Below are 23,606 nucleotides of genomic sequence, written 5' to 3'. Positions count from 1 at the left end.
ATCCCCCAAATTGGTAAAGCAAGGAACTAAAGCTCCCTTTTCCAACTCTATGGATCCATAGACACCAGGGCCCAACAGACACCTACACATCGTGTAATCTAGCCGAGAGACACAGAACAAGGGGCGGGCAGTTGACCAGCGGAACCTTAGGCCCGGGCACAGTCCCCCAGTGGACTCTGGCTCCTCTAGGTTCCTGCACATCAGCCTTCATACAAAAAGAGCAAAGAGGTTTTGCTTTAGAGATCTTGCCGATTATTTCAGAAACTGTCTAACATCTTCCTAATAGAAGACAAAATACCCAGCGATGGCAGTGGTGGGTGGTAGCGTGACCAGTCCCGGGATGAATAGTTCAAATTGCTAGCAAGGTCTACCTCAAAGGAAACCAGACCCGCCTTCTTATCTTTTCCAAACTATTTCTTTAGTTCTGTCTATTTTGGTAACATAAGGCATGTCTAAATGCCTTCATTTGTTTCTTGACGCTTAGAAGGATTGGCCCTGATAAATTAGGGCTTCCTAAGTTGGATAAAACAAATAATGCCAGTTGACCATAAACCTGCAAAAGTGACCCTGATTAATGAATTTGCTAATGAATTTTTGTAACAGATATGCTGAAGGCAAAAGGTGCTGACAGAAAAAGCATCCATCCTGTCTCTCGTGCCCGTGGACATTTCATAAACCCCTGATGGTTGTGATGACATGCAGTGATTACCATGCTGGTGATGGCGCCTCTCTGCCCTGGAATGGCTATGCGCTAAGAATGAAATGAAACACAGCTCCAAGCAAAGGAACTTGTGATGTTCAGGTGGCTGGTCTGAACTTGAACATAGCAAGAAAAGTAAGGATGGGGACTTGTGTAGCATGATGTGCAAACATGATCCTACAAGCTCCGAAAGGTGTGTTCCAGGGCGGCCATCAGGGGCCCCAAATGTTCTTTTCCCAGCATCAAACTTCCATAGACTAACCATTCTATTTGCTGAGGTTGCGGCTCGATAATAAAACCTGCAGTCTCTTTGTTTTTAATCCTTGTTCTCTGCATTGTTCCTTTCAAAAGAGAACTCTAGACCTTGAACTTACCTGGAGCTTCTAGAAGCAGGGAGCCTGCAAATAGGCAGGGGCCTCTTATGGTAGCCAGCAATCAAAGGCCATGGGAACCTCTAGCTACTGCTCAGTGTGCTCCACCCAGCTGCGGCTAGTGATCATCAGTATCACCAGGCTTTACTGATGGGTTTTGTTCACAAAATGCCCATGAAGATACAGAGATGCTCGAAGCTGTTTTTTTTTTTTTTTTTTTTTTTTTTTTTTACAATTGTGAATTGTGCCCAAGAAGGCTAAAGAGATGTTCTTTACCAACAGGAGTTATTTCAACAGCAATACATGACATAGATAGATAGATAGATAGATAGATAGATAGATAGATAGATAGATAGATAACTGAAACATTTTTGAAAGGCTACTTGCAGTGAAAACTGTATTTAACCAACCTATATGTATATGAAACATATATTAACGCTGCCATATTTAATTAGAGATGAATATAGGTAATACATAAGCATTAATTATGCACCATTAAAATTCCCTTTTTATAAAGAGAGTTCACTTTGGCTCATAGTTTCGGAGCGTTCAGTCCAACTATTAAATTCTTTTGCATATTTTGAGAAGAAAAAATGTACATCATATGGCAAATTAGAAAATGTACAATATGGAAATTTAAGTCCACGTAGAATCTGAATATCTATTGTAAGTCATGTTAAAATCTAGTTTTCTATAGAGTAAACAATTTGCCTTAGCACAGAGGAATTTCTTGGCTTTGGGTTGAAACTCACACTCAGTTTTAATTTGTCAATTCTGCTTTTACTTGTTTAAGACTTTGCAAAAGAGTATCCTTGTGTACTTTCATGGTTCTAAATGTCAATTATCTTGAAAAATTTGAAATAAATCTCTTCAGCTCAGCTGAAATCATATAGAAGGTTAAAATACATCATTTGACCCTCAAAGCAATAATAAAAGATTTCAGGAGGGAAATCCAATTATGCTACACAAGGAAGAAATGGGACCTCTTTGGAAAAAATAATTCAAAAATTTTAGGCTGTGATTGAAAAATAAAAAAAAGCAAAAGCTTTCCCAAAGTTTTAAATTGCCAAACTCTAAGCTGGGGTATTAGTTTTCTGCATGCCCACATTTTTGCTGATGACATATTTATACCTGGCACAGAATAAAAGAGAAATTGCAAATTCTCATTCATACGATATTAAGGATACAAAAAGATTTTCTTTTATTTCTTATTCTATCGTTACTTCTATTTTGTGTTTCAGATAAAACCTGATAAGTGTGAAATATGGAAATAAACTGTGTTCTGTGCATTAATGTAATACAGATGAGAAAAGTATAAATATGAAAAGATAAATGTAAACTTTAAAGTTTTCACAGAACCATTAATTCTTTCTGCATGTGGTGGAGATTTTTTGTATTATCAGTTAAGCTTTTAAATATACATTGCCTTAGCGAGAGAGAAAAGGCTGGGTCTATTCATGTTTTGATAATGACTTCCACTCTACTCTTTTACAAACTATGCTATTTCAAACCATCTTTTTAAAGTTATGTTATTTCAAACCAATCTGAAAGCTATTGATATTGATCACTAGAATCAGTGATCAATATCCCTGCTATTTCTATTTCCTCACTAAGAGGTGTAGGTATAATCTTTTGTTTATGTTCTTTACTACCCGATACTCTTACTAGTCAAAGAATTCCACTACCTTCTGACATTTATATCGCTGCTATTCCAACAGCAATATTACTTCCAAAGATAAAGTATAAAGTGAAGCACATAAAGTATACCAATCCCTGAGTCTCTTAAGAAGAAGCTGCCAGAGACCGTAGGAATGACATCTTCAAACAGGATACCCTCAGGCTTGATTTCTGAGCAGAGGGCAGATACTCAGCTTCAGACTTTGAAACTGTTTCTAGAACAGCATCCTAAGGACAGGAGAGGCAGCAGTTGAGAGTGTCTGGTGTGGAATTGGAATGGAGGGGAGGGAAATGGCTAGGCGGGCTGCAGTCAGCTCTCGACCAAACCACGTTTGACAAGGATGAACAGGAGGACTTAGACCTTCCGTTCATCCTGAGGTCCCAGCTGTCCTGCAGAGGTCAAAGGTCTTCCTGAATTTTTCATGGAGATGAAGGCCTCTCCACATCCAGGCGGCCATGCTGGCAACACAAGGCTTCCCTCATCACCCTCTGCCTATGCCCTCTTAACCTCTACCTCCTCCGGTTCGGTTCAAAACTGTATAGAATATATTGCAATGAAGCTGAAAGACAGATTTCTTCTATTTTACTTGGAAAAATACAATGTTATTGGTGGTCTGCCATGGATGACTAGTAGCATATAAAGAAATGATCTTAAAGAGAAATTTAAGGCTGACTCTTTTTTTTCCACTTCGGTGTCCTCTGTCCATTAATTCTTGCCCAGGAGCGCTCATAGAAAACATTATTAATCCAGAGTATATAGGTCATACGGGTATATAGGTCATATTTTTAAGGGTACAACCTATTTACTAAAATCTTTTTAGGATCCTTCACCAGTATATTTCTATCTTTGAAGCCACCCAGACTCACAAACATGCAGGTATACATGCTTGTGCCCACAAACACGTATACAAACATTTATCTGCAGAAAGTACTGGAGCACCTCATTCTAAGGTCAGATGGAAGGGTCCTTGCTACACTAAAGATATGGTGTACCAATCAGGACAAACTTTAGACTATTTTTGTGCAGATCTTTACACTAAACCGCTACCCCCACTAAACCCACCATCTGACACCTTGTATAGTAGAATTCTTTGACTAGTAAAACTACTGGGCAGTGAAATGAACATAAATGGTCTTTCTTCCAAACCCAATCATACATAGTACTCATCCTTAAAAATCTCTATATATTTCTATTCACTCTAATTTTTTTGGTGTGACAAAGACTGGTTCTTTGAAATGGTCATAAACCCCAAAGAAAAAACTAAATCAAACAAAAAAGACATCCATGACCACCACTGCTTCCCACATTGATGGATGGTTGGGGGATCTATCACTCCACTCTTCAATCAGATAAATTACAAGTGTGAAGACAGTCTAGTCTTTGGTCTGATTTGGTTACCCTGCCTTAACTCACAACTCCTGAAAACTATAAGCCACACTGAAGAAGAACTTCTCTCCCTGACAAAGAAATCTGGGCTTTTATTAAGGATGGGTAAGTACCATATCTCTCAAGCATAAACTTCATTAATTTGTAAATAAATGTCTAGAAATCTCCTTATCCTACCTGCTTTCTGAATTAATCTAAATACAGAGTTTACCCTTTGCTATTCAAGGACTCTTTCCTGTCCAATGTAATTTAAACGAAGTAACTTGTTCTATGAAGGTAACCAATCAAGCCAGTTATTTATCAGAATGAAGGATGAAGAAAAATATGAGAGACTTCATTCTGAAATTTTTATTGAAGAATTTTATGGCCAGGTGCGGTGGCGCACGCTTGTAATCCCCGCGCTTGGGAGGCGGAGACAGGAGGATCACGCTGGTTCGGAGCCAGCCTCACTGGCTTAAGAGACCCTGTTTCCAAATAAAAATATAAAAAATAGGTCTGGGAGTGTAGCCTGGAGGTGGAAGGGCTTCCAGGAACCCCAGTACCACACACACAAAAAAGAATTTTATAGGAAAATTCTCCATTCTAAATTTTTAGATAATGGAGATTTGAATATATCTAAAATGTACTCAGTTTCTTTTAGTATGATATATAGAACTAAATACCATGTAATGATAGTACTTACACAATAGATAAATGACAGTTAGACTAAGACTTAGCCTGGTTTTCTGTTGAGTTTCCTAGCAGTGAAATAGCCCATGCCCTACCATACATATGGCCCAGGGGCAATTAGTCAAGTTTTAAACTTCTATCAGGCTACCCCTCTGAGCAGATTTTATATTGGTTTATCAATAGAATACCAATATGTCAGATACATGGTAAAAGGTATTTTATCTCCCCACTGAAAAATTAGTTCACTTATTCCACAAATATTGGTCAAGCATTAACTACATGCATGCACTCTTCTAGGTGCTGGGAACTCATTAATAAATAAACAATACCACACCTGCCATGGAAGAACTTTCTAGCGAAATTCCAAGATACAAGTCCCTAGATTTTGATACTTTACATTTCTACATAGAATGAATGCTGATGCTGACGTTTCTGAGCTGAACTAGAGGAAGGACCAAGTATCTTTTGGCATGCCCTTTATTGCAAAGAGGAGAGAAAGATAAGATGCTGATTTCTCCTGGCTGGAAGAAAAAGAAATAGGGCTGGGTAGCAGAAAGCAAATTGAAAATTTAGTCATTCAACACACATTTATAAAGCAACTACTCTACAAAATTCTGGCATACTGGTTAAATAGTACAATTGCAAGACAATCTCTCGGCCCATCTGACATAACTCTAGTTGGTAAAAGCAACTTCGTATCTGTGCATAATCCTCAAGAAAATGGTTGGAGGATTGTGCTGCAGAGGTCGCTACAACTTTTACTTACAGCACAGGTGAAAGCAATTCCACAAATAAGAAGTTTACTTAATATCACAATGGATGACCATGGTGGAGTTGGATCTTACAGAGCTATGTCTACTGCTATAGTTTGGATGTTGCTTGTCTCCCAAAGGTTCATGACTTGAAAGCTTGGTCTCCAGGGTGATGGTACTGGGAGGTGGTGTGGAACCTTTAAGAGGTGGGGCTAGAGCGGGTCCTTAGGTCAATTAGGCGCATGCCTTCTAGAAAGGACCTTGGGACCCCATCCTCGCTGACTTCCTATTGGGTGATGTGATTTCTTTCTCCTACATCATCACAGCTGAGCTGGTACATGGGACATGCCCTTCAACCTCTAGAACTGTAGGCCCAAATCTCATTTTCTTAATAAGTAGTCTACCTCAAGTATTTTGTTATAGCAATGAAAAAACAAGTAGTACTTCTATGGCACCGAGACTCTTTATGTCAAGGCACCACAAGGTACGTACAGCCTGTAGGCCATGGCTGTGTTGCCCTTACCATGACCGAGATGTGGAGGATCCTCAGCTCTTCTTCAGCTGACTCATGCTGGGGTTCTTCAGTTGGGTCTTGTCCAGGTAGACTTGGGGCACCATCTTGGTGATGGATGTGAAAAAGCAAAGTACCATTTTCCAACCACTGCTGCCTCCAGCGCACCAAAGGGATGTCCTCTGTGTTCCCCGAGATCTCTAGAGGATGAACAACAAGCACACAGGTAAGAACTGGACCAAGATCTCCATCTTCTTCCAAACCACTGGTCCCAACCTGATAATTCTGTCTGAAGGCAACAATGGGTTTTGATTACAGTATGGTTAGGTGCACTGCTGCTTACAAACTACAAGGAAGGGAAGGGGTCTACAGAAGAAGAGGATTATTCTCCATAGGTGTTTCCACCATAAATCTAGTGAGCTGGGCTCACACCCGCTGAGAAAAATACCAAGGTGCGAATTCAAGTTCTATGATCAATAGCATCCTTTATGCAGCACAGTTTGAATACCTGATAACCCTCCGAGGTAAATACAAGGTTGTTTGCGTCTTGTAAATTTGAAAGTGTGAGTTCCCCAGCAATTACTCCTCGACACACCAGTGAATCTACCAGGGAGAGAGTTAGTAATTACTGTGCAGAGAACTGGCATTTATGGAATAGTCCTGGGAGGTTGCTGCAGGGCGGCTGGGGCTGACGGACTATTTCTAAAACCACAATCATTTGCTGCATAGTCCACTGGAGATGTCTGATGACTTGCTATGACAGGTAAAGTAATGTTTTAATTCCCTTCAATTTTTCTCTTTAATCTTGGAGAGCAGAGGTGGTTTGCATGAAGAGGGTAGTGTGAATTGGGCCTATAACACAGGTACAAACACTCCCTTGTTTCTCAGGGGTCTAGATCAATGCACTGGATCATCATCAATAACAAAATGCCAAAACTCTACTTTGCCCTTCGCGCTGGAGCAGGCACTAAGGTGGCGTTACAAAATACTACATGTACATTTAGCCTCTCTCTTGTATTCTAAGCAATATCATACAGAGCTTTGAGAATCCTACAGTAAAGGAAGCCTGATTAACCTAGCCTTTCCTGAACTTCATTCAGTCCTCAGACCATTTCTTCTTTAACAACTATTATCACACCAAGGGATTAGTATTTTGTTGAACATACTAGAAAAAAAAACCATTGTTTTATAAAGTTTCATTTTTTTAAGACATGGCTTCTTTTCTCAAAATTTATCACCTTTGATCCAAAAAAATTCCATAGATATAAAAAAGATTAATAGCCACATTTAGAATGTATTACCATCAAGTATCACAACCATAAAGAGGAAAGCAATTTTAAGTATTTATGGAGTTTATAAATATCTTTCACTATTTTGGGGCAGGCACAAATGATGTTATTTATTTACTCAGCCACTCATTTATTTAATAGACATCCTCCGAGCATGCATTAGACACCAAGCACTGTGCTAGGCACATGGGTACATATTGGAACGAGGCCCTCTGGGAGTCCTCCTAGGCGTTCCAGTGTGAGAAAAAGTGACAAGTGTTACACCAGGTGCTTAACCAAGTTTTGTGGGAGCACAGGAGAAGGATGGAGGGATTTTGCCCAGGTAGAGGGTGGACAAAGGGGAAAAGGAGCCTTCTTAGAGGAAGATGACACTGGTGTCGGACCTGGTGAAAGGTAACTGGACTTTGTTTCCATAGAAACAGAAGTAGGAGAAGGATGTTCCAAAGGTGGTAGGAGAATAAGGGTGAGGAGAAGGAGGAAAAAATATTGGCTTATCTTCTCTGGGGAGATGTCTGAGAAGGTTTAGTAAGATCCACAGGTCACTGGCTTGCCCCTGAATGATGCTGGTATGATTGTGTATGGCACCCTACCCTCCCACATGCAAGGGAGAAGAGCAAGCTGGAGAGGGTGAGGGAGGGCTGTAAGACAAAGTGATCAGACTGCTCTTGGTGCTTATCCCCTCTTCCTGATTGTCTTAGGACTAAGTTTACCTGTGGGGCTTGTTTGGTGTCCACAATCTGGGACATGCTGGGCACAAACATGGAGGAAACTGCAGAGGGCAGAGGGCAGAGGGCAGAGGGCAGAGGGCAGAGGGCAGAGGGAGGGAGAGGCGAAGGCCCCTGCACCTTGGTCTTGCTTTTCCACCAGCACAGCCCCATTCCTTAAGTGAGGTTGTGATCCACTCTCCCTGGGTCCACCAGTGATGTGAGGAGGCTTTCCAGATTCCCAAGTGAGGAGGAGCCCCCAGATGCCTCCCAGAGGCTGGGTGTTGGGAGCAGCGGGGATCTTGTAGATCTTCATTGCAGGTCACCATCACAAAGCTTGTTGGGGCACTAGGACGCTTTTTCTTTCAGTTGCCCCTTCTGCTTTTAGGCCAAAGCACATGAAGACTCCTGAGAAACAAACGGGCCCTCCAAAGTCTCTGACCTGCCACTGTCACACGCTGTCCCCTCCCGTAAGACATAAGAACCATAGCTGCCCTGCTTCTGATAGAGTGCCTGACGTGTAATGGAATCAGCCATTAGACCGGCCGCCAGCCTCCTGCCTGCCCGGCTCCCCCAGCCTGTGGTTTACCCCACACACAGGTCTGGGTGCCACCCAGCCCTTCCTCTAACTATTCAGAAGGCTCCAGCACCTTGTACCTCTGAGTCACTTAACAAACTGGGTTTTTGTTTCCCAGGAGAACATCATCAAGAGGGTCAGGGCATGACCTCTGTTTTAAGAGGGGAAGCAAAGATAAGGAAAGAGCTAGACCAAGGTCACCCCAGTCTGACATAGAACAGAGACTGAGAGAAATAAACGATTAGATCCCCTCCACCCCCAAATAGACAGCAGATAGCCTGGCCTCAGAGAGAGCACACGCGGGGAGGAAGCACTGGAGCATGAAGCCCACGTGGTCTTCTGGGAGCTTTTGTGCTACATTATTTTGTACAAAACTTCTTTCAAAATTGAGTCATCATTCACATGCTAAAAATGTACCCTTTGAAGGCATGTAATTCAGTGTTCTGTGTGTGCGTGTGTGCGTGTGTGTGTATGTGTGTGTTACCAGAGATTGAACTCAGACACATTTTTACCTCTGAGCCCCATCACCAACCCTTTTTATTTTATTTTGAAACAGGGTCTTGCTAGGTTGGTGAGGGTCTCACTAGGACTCTTGGTCTTGTTTGAACCTGTGATCCTCCTGCCTCAGCCTCCCAAGTACTTGGTATTATAAGCATACACCATCACACCTGGATAAATTCAGTGGTTCTTAGTATATTCAGCAACCATCACCAGTGTCAATTCCAGAACACCTTCATCATCTCAAAAAGAAAACCCATATCCAGGAGCAGCTCCAGATCCTCTATGAAGATGTTCTGCTCTACTGTCCTTAGAGTGAGGCGCCAAGAAAAGAATGGGAGCAGTGGGAGTGCCCACAAAGTGCACCCATGAAGCAGTGGGCTGAGGGCCTGGGAGCACAGTCTCCGGCCTCGGCTTGCAGGCCAGCCCTTGCATCCCTCATGCCCATGGATGGTAACATCATGACTTTACAAAGAGGGCTTCATTTCAAGTAAATTACACAATGATAGCGTCTTCCTTGGCTTTTTTACCCCCTCTCTTGTCCAGATCTGACATGGGAGAGCTCACATGCAAACCCAGGAAGGTGTTTTTATGCTATGTCTGCCCTGTTCATCTAATGAAATCCCACATAGGTACAGGAAATGTCTTGTGAATTTTACAACCAACAAGCCTGGGCTCAGACCTTGGGACATTGTGTTGGTCTTGGTTTCAGCAGAATATTTCAAGAAGAGAAAATGTAATACAATCCAACCCTGAAACTCTCAAGACAAAATGTGGAAGGTGGTAAAATAGTTAATTTAACCCGAGGCCACCTGAGGGTTATCAGTGAGGCTCACAATAACCTCTGCTGCACTGCACTAAATATAAAAAGTGCCAACAGGATCCTACGTAGTCATGTCAAGATATTAGCAATATATATCTGCAATCCCAGTTCTTGGTGGTTGAGACAGAGGATTGTAGGTTCGAGGCCAGACTCAAAAATTTAGTGAGACTCCTGGTAGCTTAGTAAAACCCTGTTTCAAAACAAAACATAAAAAGGGTTGGAGATGTAGACCAGAGGTAGACATCATGAGTTTAATCCAGTCACACACACACACACACACACACACACACACACACACACACACAGATATGAACGTAATGAGCTTCAATGCCTCCATCACATTGTCGGCCCAAGATATCCAGAAAGGTGAGTGAGGCTGTCCTGACTTTTATCATTTTTCTCTTTTCTAAATTGCCCATCGTTCAGCACCTCCAGAAATTCTGGAACTGTCTGGAATACACAGAAACCTGGATGCCATCCACTCTTGTATGCAATAAATATTTTTGGAGGACATTTCATCTGCCATATTCAGAAACTGTGATACATGAGCACTACTCCCAGGGAGCCATGGCCACAAGTAAATACTGTGAACACCAACAGCAGTGCTGGGTGAGAGGGTAGACTGTGGCTTGATATCCACGAATGGGAAGTAATAAAATAAGGGAAGATGTCGAGGAGGCAATTCCAGGGAAGAGAACAGTGTGAATAAAGAAACAGAAGGATAAAATGTGTTTGCAGAACCATGGGAAGTCTGGTTAAACCACAGGAGGGAGGATATGGAGAATCAAGAGGACCTAGAAGAAAAATGCATTGATGTCAACTGTGAAAGCTACGAATGCCAGTTTAAGATCAGAGTTCATGGAAAGTCAGCCTCGGTTTTTTTAAGCAGAAGGGTGAACCAAGCCACAGTTTAAAAGGATGAGGAAGTCCCAGGAAGAGAATGGAAGCTGAACACAATTCAGGAGTCTCGCTGTGACTCTGAGCCTATATTCTGCATGACTAAAATTGTAAGCAAATCAGGAACCTAGGCATGGTCTGAGAACCCTGGATACATTGCCTTGTTTGCATTTTCTCATCTGTATAAGGAAAACATAGGTAGATGAACTCAAAAATTCAGTTCAAACTTCAATATCCTCTGATGCTAAATCTGAAAGGAATAGGAGTTCAATGTTCCAAACATTGTCAAATTTCTCAAGTCTAACCTGCACTCCACCCATCCTTTTCCTCTGCAGATCCAAAGGATTAGACCAGAGCCTTTAAGGGCCAGGCCCGGAGGAAGGACTCTCATTCATTATGGGACACATGTGTGGTTTCTAAGAAAGAAACCGGAGCCTCTGCGTGCACAATGATGAGACACTCACAGTGGGGAAAGGCACCGGAGAGAATAATCTGGGCTGAGAAAAGGCGGAGGATAGAAGAGTGAGATGAAATCACTTTTAAATTAGCCTTAGCTGGGGGCATGGTGGCACACACCTGTAATCCCACTACTTGGGGGGCTGAGACAGGAGGATCACAGGTTCGAGGACAACCTCAGCAATTTTGCAATACTCTTGGCAATGTAGCAAGACTGTTTCAAAATATAAAATAAAAAAGGTTGGGGTGTAGCTCAGAGGATAATTCCCCCTGGTTTCAACCTCCAGTATCCTGCTCCTCCAAACGTAGCCCTAATCACCGTGAGTGTGTGTATGGGTGTGTTACTGGGGATTGAATCCAGGAGCATTCTAGCTTCAACCTACAACCCCCAGCCCTATTTTATTTTTTAGTTTTTGAAACAGGGGCTCGCTAGGTTGCTGATAGTCTCACTACATTGCTGAGGCTGTTCTTGAACTACAATCTTCCTGTCTCAGCCTCTCAAATACTGATATTACAGGCTTGTACCACCATGCCTGATTTAGTAATTCCTCTAATGTCAGCCTGTGGGCTTATAGCCTCTTTGTGGGGTGAGTTTAGGACACTTCAGACTTTGCTACCCAAATCCCACCTCCTGGCTTTATCATCCACCTGCCTGCTTTCTTGTTCAGGTACACTCTCATGCCTGGATCTGAGCTGCTAAGGAATTGCACCATGTCAGAATCAGAATGCCCCCGCCCCCTTCGCAGGACCAGATCAAGAACATTCTTTCAAATTGAACGATTCACATTCTGATGTGGATTTGAACTGGGAAAATGCTTCAGGATCCCTTCATTCACGGAGTGACTCAGAGTGGCCTGGAGCCCTCCTGTTATTCTGGGGCTCTTTTTCACTCCTAGCAGCTCAGAGTTTCAAGCCGAATAAGGCTGAGAAGTAATGAGGCCGCTGTGTTGACTGAGGTCAAGGTAGAGGAAGCATTAACTTGTCGATTCTTGGCCTCATGTTGAGGGCAGCTGACACAGGGACCCCGCAGTCTTTCAAGGTTGAGGGTGACACCCCCCGATGGCCATTACTAACTACTGAAAGGCTTTGCTTAGATTTTCAAACTTGCTGTTAGTCCTGGGAACTTTTCACTCAAATCAGATCTAATATGCTTTCTCAGGGGGTTCCCCAGAGCAGAGTTAGAAACGGAATCGATCAACTGGAGTTGATGAAATGCTGTTCTCTGAAGGGGGCCCTGCTGTTAGAGGATTGGGAGATGTCTCGGAGCTATTTGTTTTGCTTGGTTGTTTTTCAATTTTATTAAGTATACTATTATAAATAGCCTTGTGTCCCATCTGAAACAATTACAAGGAAAATAGGACATCTCTAAAAATAGAATCTCACCATACCTCCACCCTGTGCTATCTCAGTCACCATTATGAGTTTCCCTGTGTGACGAAGACTGAGCCCAAAACTTTAGTAATGATGAGCTGACCATCTAAGAGGAAGGTGAACAAATGGGTCTTGGCTACCAGATAGTGATGATCGTTAAGGTTACTAAAGATAGACCTGGGATAGAACTACCCTCTTTTCTTTTGTTCTTTTCTACTTTCTTTTCCCCACCTTCTAATTTTAGAGTTTGAAAGATATTGATGGTAGACCTAGTTTCCCACCTGGCTTCATTATGGTCTTCTGACTGAAACTATTAACAGTGGTATTAACTTTAAACACCTTTGTGAGAAAATCGCCTGCTTGAGTCAGGGGTTAATAACAGTAGGGGATCACTAATTATCCTGAAGATCTTCACCCTGGTATCCAACGTGACACAAGTCTTTTAACGGCTCTGGAACGGCAGCCTCCAAAGACCCCAACTTGTTTCATAAACATAACAGCAACAGCACATTAGTGTCCTGGCCATCTGTGAAGAAAGATGAGGGGCAGAGGAGAAGCAGACAAAGGAGAAGGAGGTAGAGAGAAAGGACAAAGTCAGGAGACACGAGGAGGAAATGAGACTGGCCAGGGAAACCAGGCCTCAGGCGAAGTTGGCTGGGCCTCCGCACCTCTCGCCAGAGGGACCATCTGGCATGGCGCTCTCAAATGAAGCAATCCCCCATCCCAGAGTGAGAGCCATCTAACACAGAGCACCCTGCTGGGCCTCAATTCCGCCAGCACAGATGCCAGGAACGCTGATGGTTTGTCTCAAGTTTTGCCTACAGAGGTCTGGCTTTGAAAACAAAAGATGGGCATTAGGATAGCCAAGAAATTCTTTTGTGAAGGTGTTTAGAGACCAATCAACTCGCTGTCTGCCATGGAGCGGCTTCCTATCATCTCTTTCTCTCTCCTCTCTCCAAGCAGGCTTGAGCAATGGTCATAAAGCTACACGAGGCAAATGCTTTAGAGGAAACTAGCTCAAATTTTTAAAGGTCTCTCATCAACAGAAGCACAAAAGGTCCCTCTCTCAACCTTCTTGACTCGCTGAGATATACAATAGAAATTTCCACTTGTGACCGGTTCAAAAAATAATTGATTTTCCATTTCCCCTTCTGGGTGACATTTGTTCTCAATGGCAAAGAAAAAAGTCCCAGAGCATTACTGACCCATGGTAAGAAACAGAATGGCAGGTTAAGAGAGCCCTGGACCAGGGCCTGGAGCGTGTACTGCCGCCATCTCTGATGCTCACCATCCTTTTCCTCAAGGAGAGAGATAGAATGCCTCCAGGAGCTCTCCCACTTGACCCTGACACCCAGTGCCACCAAACCAGACATGACACTTAGCTGTAGTCAGACTCCATGTCAGATGGGGCTGACTGTGTTTCTGTGGGCTAACTGGATACGACGTTTTCCCATCAGACTCTCCTCTTTGTTTGGAGTGATTCCCTCTCAGCCAAGTCTATCGATTTATAGAGTTGGAAGAGTGAAACCCAGGAGAACAACCTATTAAAACTCCAGTCGAGGGTCTCTAACAAAAAAGAATCATCCCCACACAGATGCTTACGAGTGGTTTTTAATGCATTATTAACCTTTGACCAATTATGTGTATGTGGCTAGGGGCAGTCAGATAAAAAAAACTTCCCCTGACCTCTCTAGGTGGCCCCACCAATATCCTTTAATAAAGCTGTTTTCTAAAAACCTGAAATGTTCACTGCCTTGAAAGCTACCCACTCCCCACTTCTCCTTTTCCAGAAGAGGTAATAGAGGGCTAAAATCAACCAACACAGGGAAGAGGAGTGATAAAAGGAAGAAAGGAAAGACGTGGCTAGTCCACAGTGCGTGGTCTCTGCGGGCAGCTGGGGGCGAACGCTGCAGGAGGCAGAGGGTGGCTTTTTAAATCAGCCTTTCTGCGAAGAGTAGAGCTTTCTATGTATGCTGCTGGAAGTAGGTCACTCTATGCTACTCTGTGCTGGCATGAAGAGCAATCCAGCGACGACACGCACTTTCTATTTACCTAGCCATGGAGATGAGAACATTCCTGTGGGGTGGGGGGAACGCAGCCAAAGGTCCTGGCACAACTAGAGATATGAACAGGCATCCAGGTGACTTGCGATTCCCCCCCAAACGCTCTGCTTGCTCCTACCACGGTGTTTCTCTGGATCTTTTCAAACCTCTGTAAAGGGTTTATCCACATGATACTCATTAAACTCTCATTTGAAAAAGGGGAGAAAAAAAAGCCCAAAGGTTTTTGAGAAAGGCTGGGTTCTCTGAAACGCAGATGTGCTGGTAAAAGGGCCTTTATACATATCTCTGGTTTTATTCTCTGCTGCCACCAGGCTGACCTTTTTAAATTGAGATAACGGCACACGTTTAACCAAATCTGACATCAAGTGAGATGTGTAATAACATTTAAACTCCGGAATGTTAAAATATGTATTTGGAGATCATTCCATACATTGTGATGAGCACAAGTCCTTTTGATGCCTGAGGTTTCATGACTGGGATTCTGATTTGAGCCCCACAAGCCTTTGGGGTCACCTCCGCCGTGTACTGTGGCCCATGGGAAGCAGAACGGACAGACGCCTGGGTTTGGGCATCCAGAACACTGAGCAATTACAAGGAAACTTCCCACTGGACCCAGGGAGAGCTCTTTTTACTCCAAATCCTGTCTCTTATGCTCCCAGTCATTTAATAGCAAAGAGTTTAGTATTTGCTATCGTTCTCTGATCCTGAACAATTCCTAGGCTCTATGGCATTTGGCTCCTGCCTAATAAAGTAGGTGGAAAAAGGAATGAATGATTATAAAATATCGTCTGTAAACGATGAACAAAAGGTGATGGGCTGCTACTTGTCCCCAAGTGTGCTGATTCATCCCATTTCTAATTAGTTCTCACACCCTTGTAGTTCTGTTCTTATCATCTGCGGCTCAATCCAATACGTAATGATATACCTATTATGTGTCGGCCCAACAGGAAGCTCTTTTAACATTTAACTTAATACTTGACATCCCTTTAAGGTGGGCCTATATCTTCCCATTTTACAGATGAAGAACTTGAGTTCTAGAGCAGTCAACATACTTCCTCTGGTTTACTCAGGAAGTAAATATTAAGAAACAGGAGGAATGGGAGTCCTAAGTCTTCTGGTCTTTCTCACCATCTCAACTCCTATCCCCTCACTTTCAAAAATCCCAATTTCAGGATAATTCAAGCAGAGTCCTTAGTAGTTTCTGGCGTTTAATGAACATCAATAAACATCAGTATCATGAAAAATTGCATTTGTTCTTGTCATTATTAGTATCATACACGTTGAATCCTACAACTGAGTGATAATCTTTGACAGAACTAAGCAAATGCTACTTTAAATGGCCCCAGCTGTTCTGAAGTCTTCCTAAGTCCAGGAATCAGCTCAGTTCCAGCTGAGGAATCTGGGCCAGTTCGCATTTGGCCATTTCTGGAAGGGCTCATTAGCAACCTGAACACTCTTTCCATGTCTCTGAGAAAACTCTACTCTTGCTGTCTTTGTTTTAAAATCAAGACTCAGGGCTTTCACACAGGGATGCTGTGACATCTGTGGCAAGCTTGGGTATCACTGCCGCAACTATTCAGCCTGAAAAAGTGGAGTGGCTAGAGGATTTCATGAACACGGCACCATGGTGAAAATCCGTGATTATCATTCCTGGGTTACATCTGGCAAAGGCCCTGCTTATACGGCCACTTTTCATTCACCAACCTTGTGTGCTAGGTCTGTGGAACTGGACCAGAGGCTAAGGAGCACACGTAACAATTTCAAGGGTTGGAGCCAACACGATGGAGAGAGAGCAGGGCTGAAATCCAGCCTTCTGACTCACTGCACGGTGCTCTTTCTCCCAGTCTGTATTGTCAATCAAAGCAATGTTTATTTACACCGAAAAACCATGAACCATGGTGCCTGTATTTCAGATAAGTGAATTAGATATACCAAAGATATACATCAATAGCAAACACTGTCAGGAGTTTGAAGAGTTTGGGGCTTATAAAGCTGGGAATGAAATTGAGTTATTAACCAATTCACACTAGTGCACAGATCTCATGGCAATCCGATGTGATTTCACTCTGACAGGCTCCCCTGAAGGATCAGATCTGCTTAGGTCTCAGTTCCACTTACTGGTCTAAAGATGTTTGACACTGCATTGGTTCCTTCTCTGCTGGCTAATTTGTGTACGCACTCATTCTAGAGAGAGTCAAGATGACCTCTAAGTGACCCAACAGACCACTATCCCCATGGAAATGTTGATCTAGTCCCTGCTGGGGCAATAATTCAAAAGGACTATAAGGTCCCTCAGTGCCCCAGATGTGTTGCTGCTCAGCTGGGAAGAACGTACATCCACCATTCTTTATTTCCCTCCACCCTCTTTCTAGATGTTAATTTTGGGGACCCTTTCTCCTCTGCAAGCCCGCCACAGGAAGCAGCTATTAAGGGCCTGGCCATGGGAAGTGGGAGCCATGTATTCTGCAGAAAGGAGGTACTTTAGGCTACAGCTAAAGTCTGCAGCATTCCCCACCCAAATGCTCCCCCAATGCTCCTCACGGTGCTCAAGTGCTCCTCCCCACTGCTGTCTGAATCTAAGGACATCCTCCTATATGCTTCCCGGTTGTGCCTGCCCACTAATTGGAGGCTGTCGTGGAAGCGATGTGAGTTGAATTCTGCAAAACAATAATAAGATGCTGGGTTTTCTGCTTCTGATGTGTAAGAGCACACTGTAAGGGAATAGAGCTGTGAAATTCACAGACAAGCTCGAGTGCACAGCAATGTGAGAAGGACTGGGATGAGATGAGGGGGTTATGAGGCTGAAGGCAGGACAGAAGGACAGGAACTTGGGGAGAAAGGCGAAAGCATCTCCACCCACTTCTCATTCGGTGGCCCAAAAAGACAGAGCTGGAGGGCGAATCTGTGTTGGGGGCACATCCTCCCTGGCATCGCCCCTTAAGCCGAGGTCTACCTCAGCTTCCTGGCTGCAGACTGCCTCTTTCATTCAGAAACTGTTTAGTACCTTTCTGTGGCTGCTGTTGTTTCATGCACTGCATCTCTACTTCTTTATTGTACTACACCTTAGGAAATATGAATGACACCAGCTAGGTAAAGCCAGTTTTGGCTTTCATTTGCCCCCAAAACTCACCTTTCTCAGGTTTCCAATGGAGCTTTGAATCTGAGTAGTTGAGTTGGATATTTGGAGAACTAGGTCAGATATACTTTATGAAATAAACAGTGGTGACATTTCTCTCTTATTTTTTTGCCTTGTATCAAACTCTTATTTTTACTTTTTTCATCTGTATTGGGTGGTGGCATCTCATATATGCCAGGTTTTTTATTCTGCCTTCATAGAACCACACCCACTCCACTCTGATCACTATCCTGGTTCTGCTCACCTTCTCTGGGTTCGTTAAATGCCTTCCCTGCTGTGGGACAAGTACTGTTGCAGAAATAGGTAGGATTCTAACATCGGAAGACCAAACTGCTCACATGTACCACCTCTGAAGTCTTTATGATTCGATTTCTTTTTCAAAAAATGGGGCCAATGCAAATACCACCTCATAGGTCTGTTAAAGGAAAAATGCAAATAGAAATGCTTAAAAGTATGAGAAATATGAATTTTATATATTAGTATTACCTTTAAAAATTAGTGACAAGAATAGCGTATTTTATTCCATTTATAAAAAGAAAGCAATGTGGTTCTACATTAAGTATAGCATTCTATTGTATTTCTTACATCCTTTATAACATTCTGTTTCACTTTTTTAGCATATTGGGTCAATATTTTCAGAAAATGATTTTAATAATCCTCTAGATCATTTTTCTGAATCATTAATGATATGACAGAGAATTTTTGTTTGTTTGGTACTGGAGGTTGAGCTCAGGGACATTCTACCTCTAAACTATATTCCCAGTCCTACCTGTTTTTTTTTTTTTTAATAGAATCTCATTAAGTCATTCAGGTTGGCCTCAAACCTATAATCCTCTTGTTTCAGCCTCCAAGTATTGGGATTACAGGACTTTACCACCATGCCCACCTGTGTCTTTTTGTTTTATAACTATTGCTAAGAGTCTTTATACATGAGAGTATCACCTTGATCACATGGAAAGCATATGGAATCATCTCTCTCTTTTCTGATCTCTAATATAGATGTTTATGGTCTTCTTACAGTCTGTCTCTATGTTAAGACAGTAAATTACATTGTTTTCAGAACTGAGGCACCCTGCTCAACATATAGAGAGGTAACTCATTATTAGGAAAAATAGATTTTAATACTTAACATTTTATTTTATTTTTAATACAAATTTTTTATTGAACATAAATGGTATACATTTAAACTATACTTGGTGCCCTCTCCCCCCTGCCCCTGTTTTCCCTTCCCCCCTCACACCAATGATTGTCCAGGGTAACCATGCCATATTCATGATTTTACACATATTCAGATGTAGACCCTCATTAATCAAGTTCAGCCTTCCTCCTCTCCTATCTTTCCATTCAAACTTTGCTGGTATTTCCGCTCCATTATCTGGAGTCCCACTGGTAACTCCATAAGGAAGAATCTGCCAGTGCTTTTTGAGCATCTAAATGAATCTCTGATGAGCGTACATGGAAAACCCATACAGAAACCCACCACCCAGGCCTGATTTCCCCCTACCAACACCACAGGTGTCCTGCCTCCCAATACCACTGTGTGACCCCTTACACTCATGTACTCAGGTACATTCGGTGTTGATATATACACAGGTCTCACACCTTGTTACCAACTTTCATGGTTTGCCAGCACTAAGAAGACAAAAAGGATCTGTTTCTGGATACGGATGAACTGTTTACTTTGACAGCTCCTTCCTCAGTGTTCTCTCTGACATCCCTCAGGACATATGGGTGTGTTTGATGGAGCATTCATAACATCATTACTTTTATTTCATAACCTCACTTGGGGTGTGCTTAGTACCAGTTATTCCTCATTTCAGTATTTCAATTTTATGAGGCAACATGCTTGTTGAAATTTCACAAATTCTTCAATAAAAACTGAGAAAATTCATGCCATCATTAGTTTTCTCATGCCACTCCTGTCTTCCCCCCTGACAAAAATTAAAATATTTTGGCTTTTATGATACCATTTTTTCTTTTCTTATAGGGAATCCTAAACCCCAGGTCAATTAAGTTTTAGTTAACACCCATTATTCCATACATAGTCATTTGATAATTTATTAGATGGTTCCAAGTCCATGCTTTAAACTTTAATATTTAAAAAAGGTTCTATTCACCTAAAGTATGTACTAGGTAGCTTTGCTTTCTTTAATAGAGGCTTACTCGGTTGTTTAAGGAAAAATGGTGTTTCACTCCATGTTATTTTGGGTCTTTCATAAAAGCTCGTCTTGAGTTTGGTGGAAAAATACTTTTTATATAAATACTTTTTTTTATTTTGGGGGGCCTTTTTTCTTAGGTGAGGGAATCCCAAAATGGCAACAGAAACCCCTCACCTTCTCTGTCGACAGAAGCAACCCGGAAAATTTATAGCATGTCATCTCCACAGCAAGACAAATGGAAGGGGGAATATAAGCTTTTCCCAGATAAAGGACCAATCATGGGCCAAGGGATGGAAGACAGAAAGATATTTCCCATCTAGAGTTTCTGAAACTGTTACAGATGATGATACTAAGATGAAGGGACTTTAAAAAGTAGCTGGCTCTGCCTCTTTAATTACCCTGTCTAGAAAGAAAGTCTGTCATCAGGACTGGAGACTGGATCTGCTCAAGAGATTGATTGGAGTAAGACTTTTTTTGCCCGATCTAGATTGCTTCAGTTTTACTGGAATTGAGGCCGGCCATAAACCTATCAGGGACTCAAGAAAATTGAAGCAATTAAGTCTGCAGGTGTGCATATTTGTCATATTAATGATGGATCTGCGCTAATAGAAGTCACAGAAGGCTTCCGCACAGCATGTTCTCTACAGCCAAATGCAAGGCGACCTCCCGGAGGTGCTGCAACTTGAGGATGCTGCCACCAAGCTGCCCCTGCCCCACCCTCGGGGACTTGCCTCTGTAACCTCACCATGATCCCCCCATCCCAGCCCTGGCTTAGGATGCTCTCCCATTGCTGCTCCAGTTCCAACTAAAGTATGTCATGGATGTTTAATCTCACTCCGATGGAGAAAATGCTAGTTGTGGATACCTGGTCAGATGCGGAAGGAGTATAATTAGCTGGCATGCTTTGGAAGTCAGAGAGGCCTCGTTTAAATATCAACCTTTCTACTTCAAACAAGTTTGCTTCGAGCATGTTATTTAAGCCCGATAAGGATTATAATATCTACTTTATAAAGTTGTTGCAAAGGGAAAATGAAGCCATAAATATAGAGCTCTAAGTATGACGCCTCATGGTTATGGCCACTTTAATGATTTCTCCTTTGTTGACCTTGAAAACATTTTAACTGCTAGAAATTAATTTCCAGTCATTCCTCACAGGCTGCCAGATGACTTGAGGGTGAGAAACAGTATTAGCAAGGTTTATGGAGAGACCAGTAGGCCATGCCGGGCATGTGACAATTCCAGCATCTGTGTGCTGCTCCTTCCAGCGGAAGCCACCCCCTCCTACAGCGGGTCCTTCCTGAGACCCCACGTTGACCTCTGTGAGGCTGGCGCCTCATTCAAAGGCAGTCACCTGAGGCCCCACATTGACCTCTGTGAGGCAGGCGCCTCATTCAAAGGCAGTCAATCTAGAGACTGCGCAGTGACCCACAATATGGTTGGCACAAAGAGATGAGCTAATCAGATTCTCACTCTTAGGAATTTGAAAGAGGAATATGGAACAAGTCAGGCATAAATCAGCAGAAGCCTAGCACAGAGAGATGCATAGTAAAAGCACAGATGGGGAGTCTGGGCCATAAGGGCCACTTCAAGCTGGAGAGATGAGAAAATTAAAAAAAAAAAAAAAAAAAAAAACATGAGTAAGCAAAAGATCTAGGGTAGAGAAAAACCTCTAGGACATAGAGGGAAATGCTGGGCAAGATGGCAGGAAAAAAGGCGCACATGTATGGAAGGAGTGAGCCCACCGATGCAGGATGGCACGGGGTATCCCCACAGCCCCGCTGAGAAGCCCAGCTGTCCTGTATCCAGGTCCACCTGACCTGAGGCCTGGCAGGCAATGGCATCTGTGAGGTCCAAACAAGGCGCTTTCCCATGAGTAGCCCCAATAAGTTGTGTGCTTTGTAATCAAAGGAGCCTGCCCACTGAGGTGGAAGACCCTTCAGAAGATCTGGAGTGCTCAGGGACTTCTGATCCTTGGCCCTTCCCTAGATGGTCCTGATCATGGCACCCAGCCCAGGCCTCTTCTGAGTTTACAGAGAAGTGACCCCCAATACAGTAAATATATGTTACTCCACATGAGAAAAGTCATTCAAAATGTGAGTTTATGCAGTGAGAGGGTCAACTAGACTCCAACTTCCTTCACAGTTATGTAGGTATGACTCTAAAGTCTTTCCCATCTGCAAAATGGGAATCATGCCAGTACAAATAACATCAAGTCACAGTCAGTAAGGTCATGAGATAACGATGCTGGAAAGGTAATGTATTATTTTACATTACAAAGGAAAAGATCTTCCTTTGCCAAACCACATAACTTAACACTCAGCAATAATGAGAAAGGAAACAAAAAAAGCACTGTACAAGACAGTGAAAATCAGAATTTGATAAAAATCTTCTTCTGAAGGGATACTGTCATGTAAAAAAAATTCATTTTAGGAGGGAAGAACTGGGTTTGTTTATTAGTTTTGCTCCTAATGCCACCAAATGGACCTCAATCTGAAATGGCTTTTGAAATCAAATTTGCTGTTCTCCAATTCTGCAACTTACTCTTTATGCTAATTTGTCTGCACCTGCAGGGAGAAAGGCACTGGCAATGCTGAACATGAGATCCAGGAAGAAAAAGCAACGAAAAGATTCAGGAAATGAAACCAGGATTAAATCATATTAGGTGTATGAAGTTTGGGCTTTTTATAAAACAAGGAAAGAGTGGGCAGAATCTCTCAGAGACTATTCTGACCATAGAAGATAAAGAGGCTTGGTGAGAGATGTTGTCTTTCTAGGTCCCAGAAGGGCAGCATGAGGTGTGGGGGTAATCATAAGGCCAAGTGCTGGGCCTAACACTGGAATGCACCGGAATCCCTCACCTTTGCCTTCCTTAATCATGAGAATTACTATTAAAAAAGTATCATATTTTAGGAGTTTGTCTTGTAGGAGTTGACGCTTATTCTCCCAATTAAAAAAATCTCTTTACTTGGGGGCTCTATTTTGAAAGCAGAAGCATCATGATTTTAAGGAAAAGACTCTGCTTTTATATTTCTATTGTTCTCTGTTATCTGTGACCGCAAATGTGTCCCTTCCCCTGTTTCTTCTTCCCATGACATCTCCCGATACCCTTAACTCCAGGGTATCTGGAGATCAATTCTAGTATCAAAAATCTAGTCATCAAAAACTTGGACACACGTGCTACAAAGAACTTGGAGATATTTTCTCATTTTACAATGTCTGATCATTCAAGAGCATAAATTTAAAATATGACAAATTCACAGAGAGTTAAATACTTTATCCAAGATTACAAAGAGAATTAGCTCATAAGAAATCCAGAGAAAGAATCTAAAACCAATTTCCTTTCTGTTTTAATGTGGCTCAAAATGCAAAAAAGTTGAAAATAAAATGTTTATATTCTACTTTGCATACTTTCTCTATTTCTCTGTCCAGTATACTTAATTTCAGACTCTCTGCATTGTATGAAGCACTGTCAAAATTCAAGTTTTATCACCAGTCAGCAACTGTTGGAGTCCAGTGAATACTGTGAATGCTATGTATTTCGTGATTAAGCAAAAATGTCAATGAAT

At 42.4% G+C, this 23,606-nt stretch overlaps 1 protein-coding gene across 1 annotated transcript in view; it reads right to left on the bottom strand.

Moving 5' to 3' along the window:
- Window positions 1–23,606, bottom strand: part of ASTN1 (astrotactin 1) — a gene marked incomplete at both ends in the record, with an annotated part of 316,550 nt that overhangs the window by 194,856 nt on the left and 98,088 nt on the right. The window contains one exon of the mRNA XM_080699009.1: window positions 6,080–6,267. Coding sequence (XP_080555135.1) covers window positions 6,080–6,267 — 188 coding nt within the window. The remainder of the gene's footprint in view (window positions 1–6,079; window positions 6,268–23,606) is intronic.

Source organism: Muscardinus avellanarius (genome assembly GCF_963383645.1).
Source record: "Muscardinus avellanarius genome assembly, chromosome: 7".
Classification (NCBI taxonomy): Eukaryota; Metazoa; Chordata; class Mammalia; order Rodentia; family Gliridae; genus Muscardinus; species Muscardinus avellanarius.
Note: the sequence above shows the minus strand (reverse complement) of the source record. Positions and strands in the feature narration are given on the sequence as shown.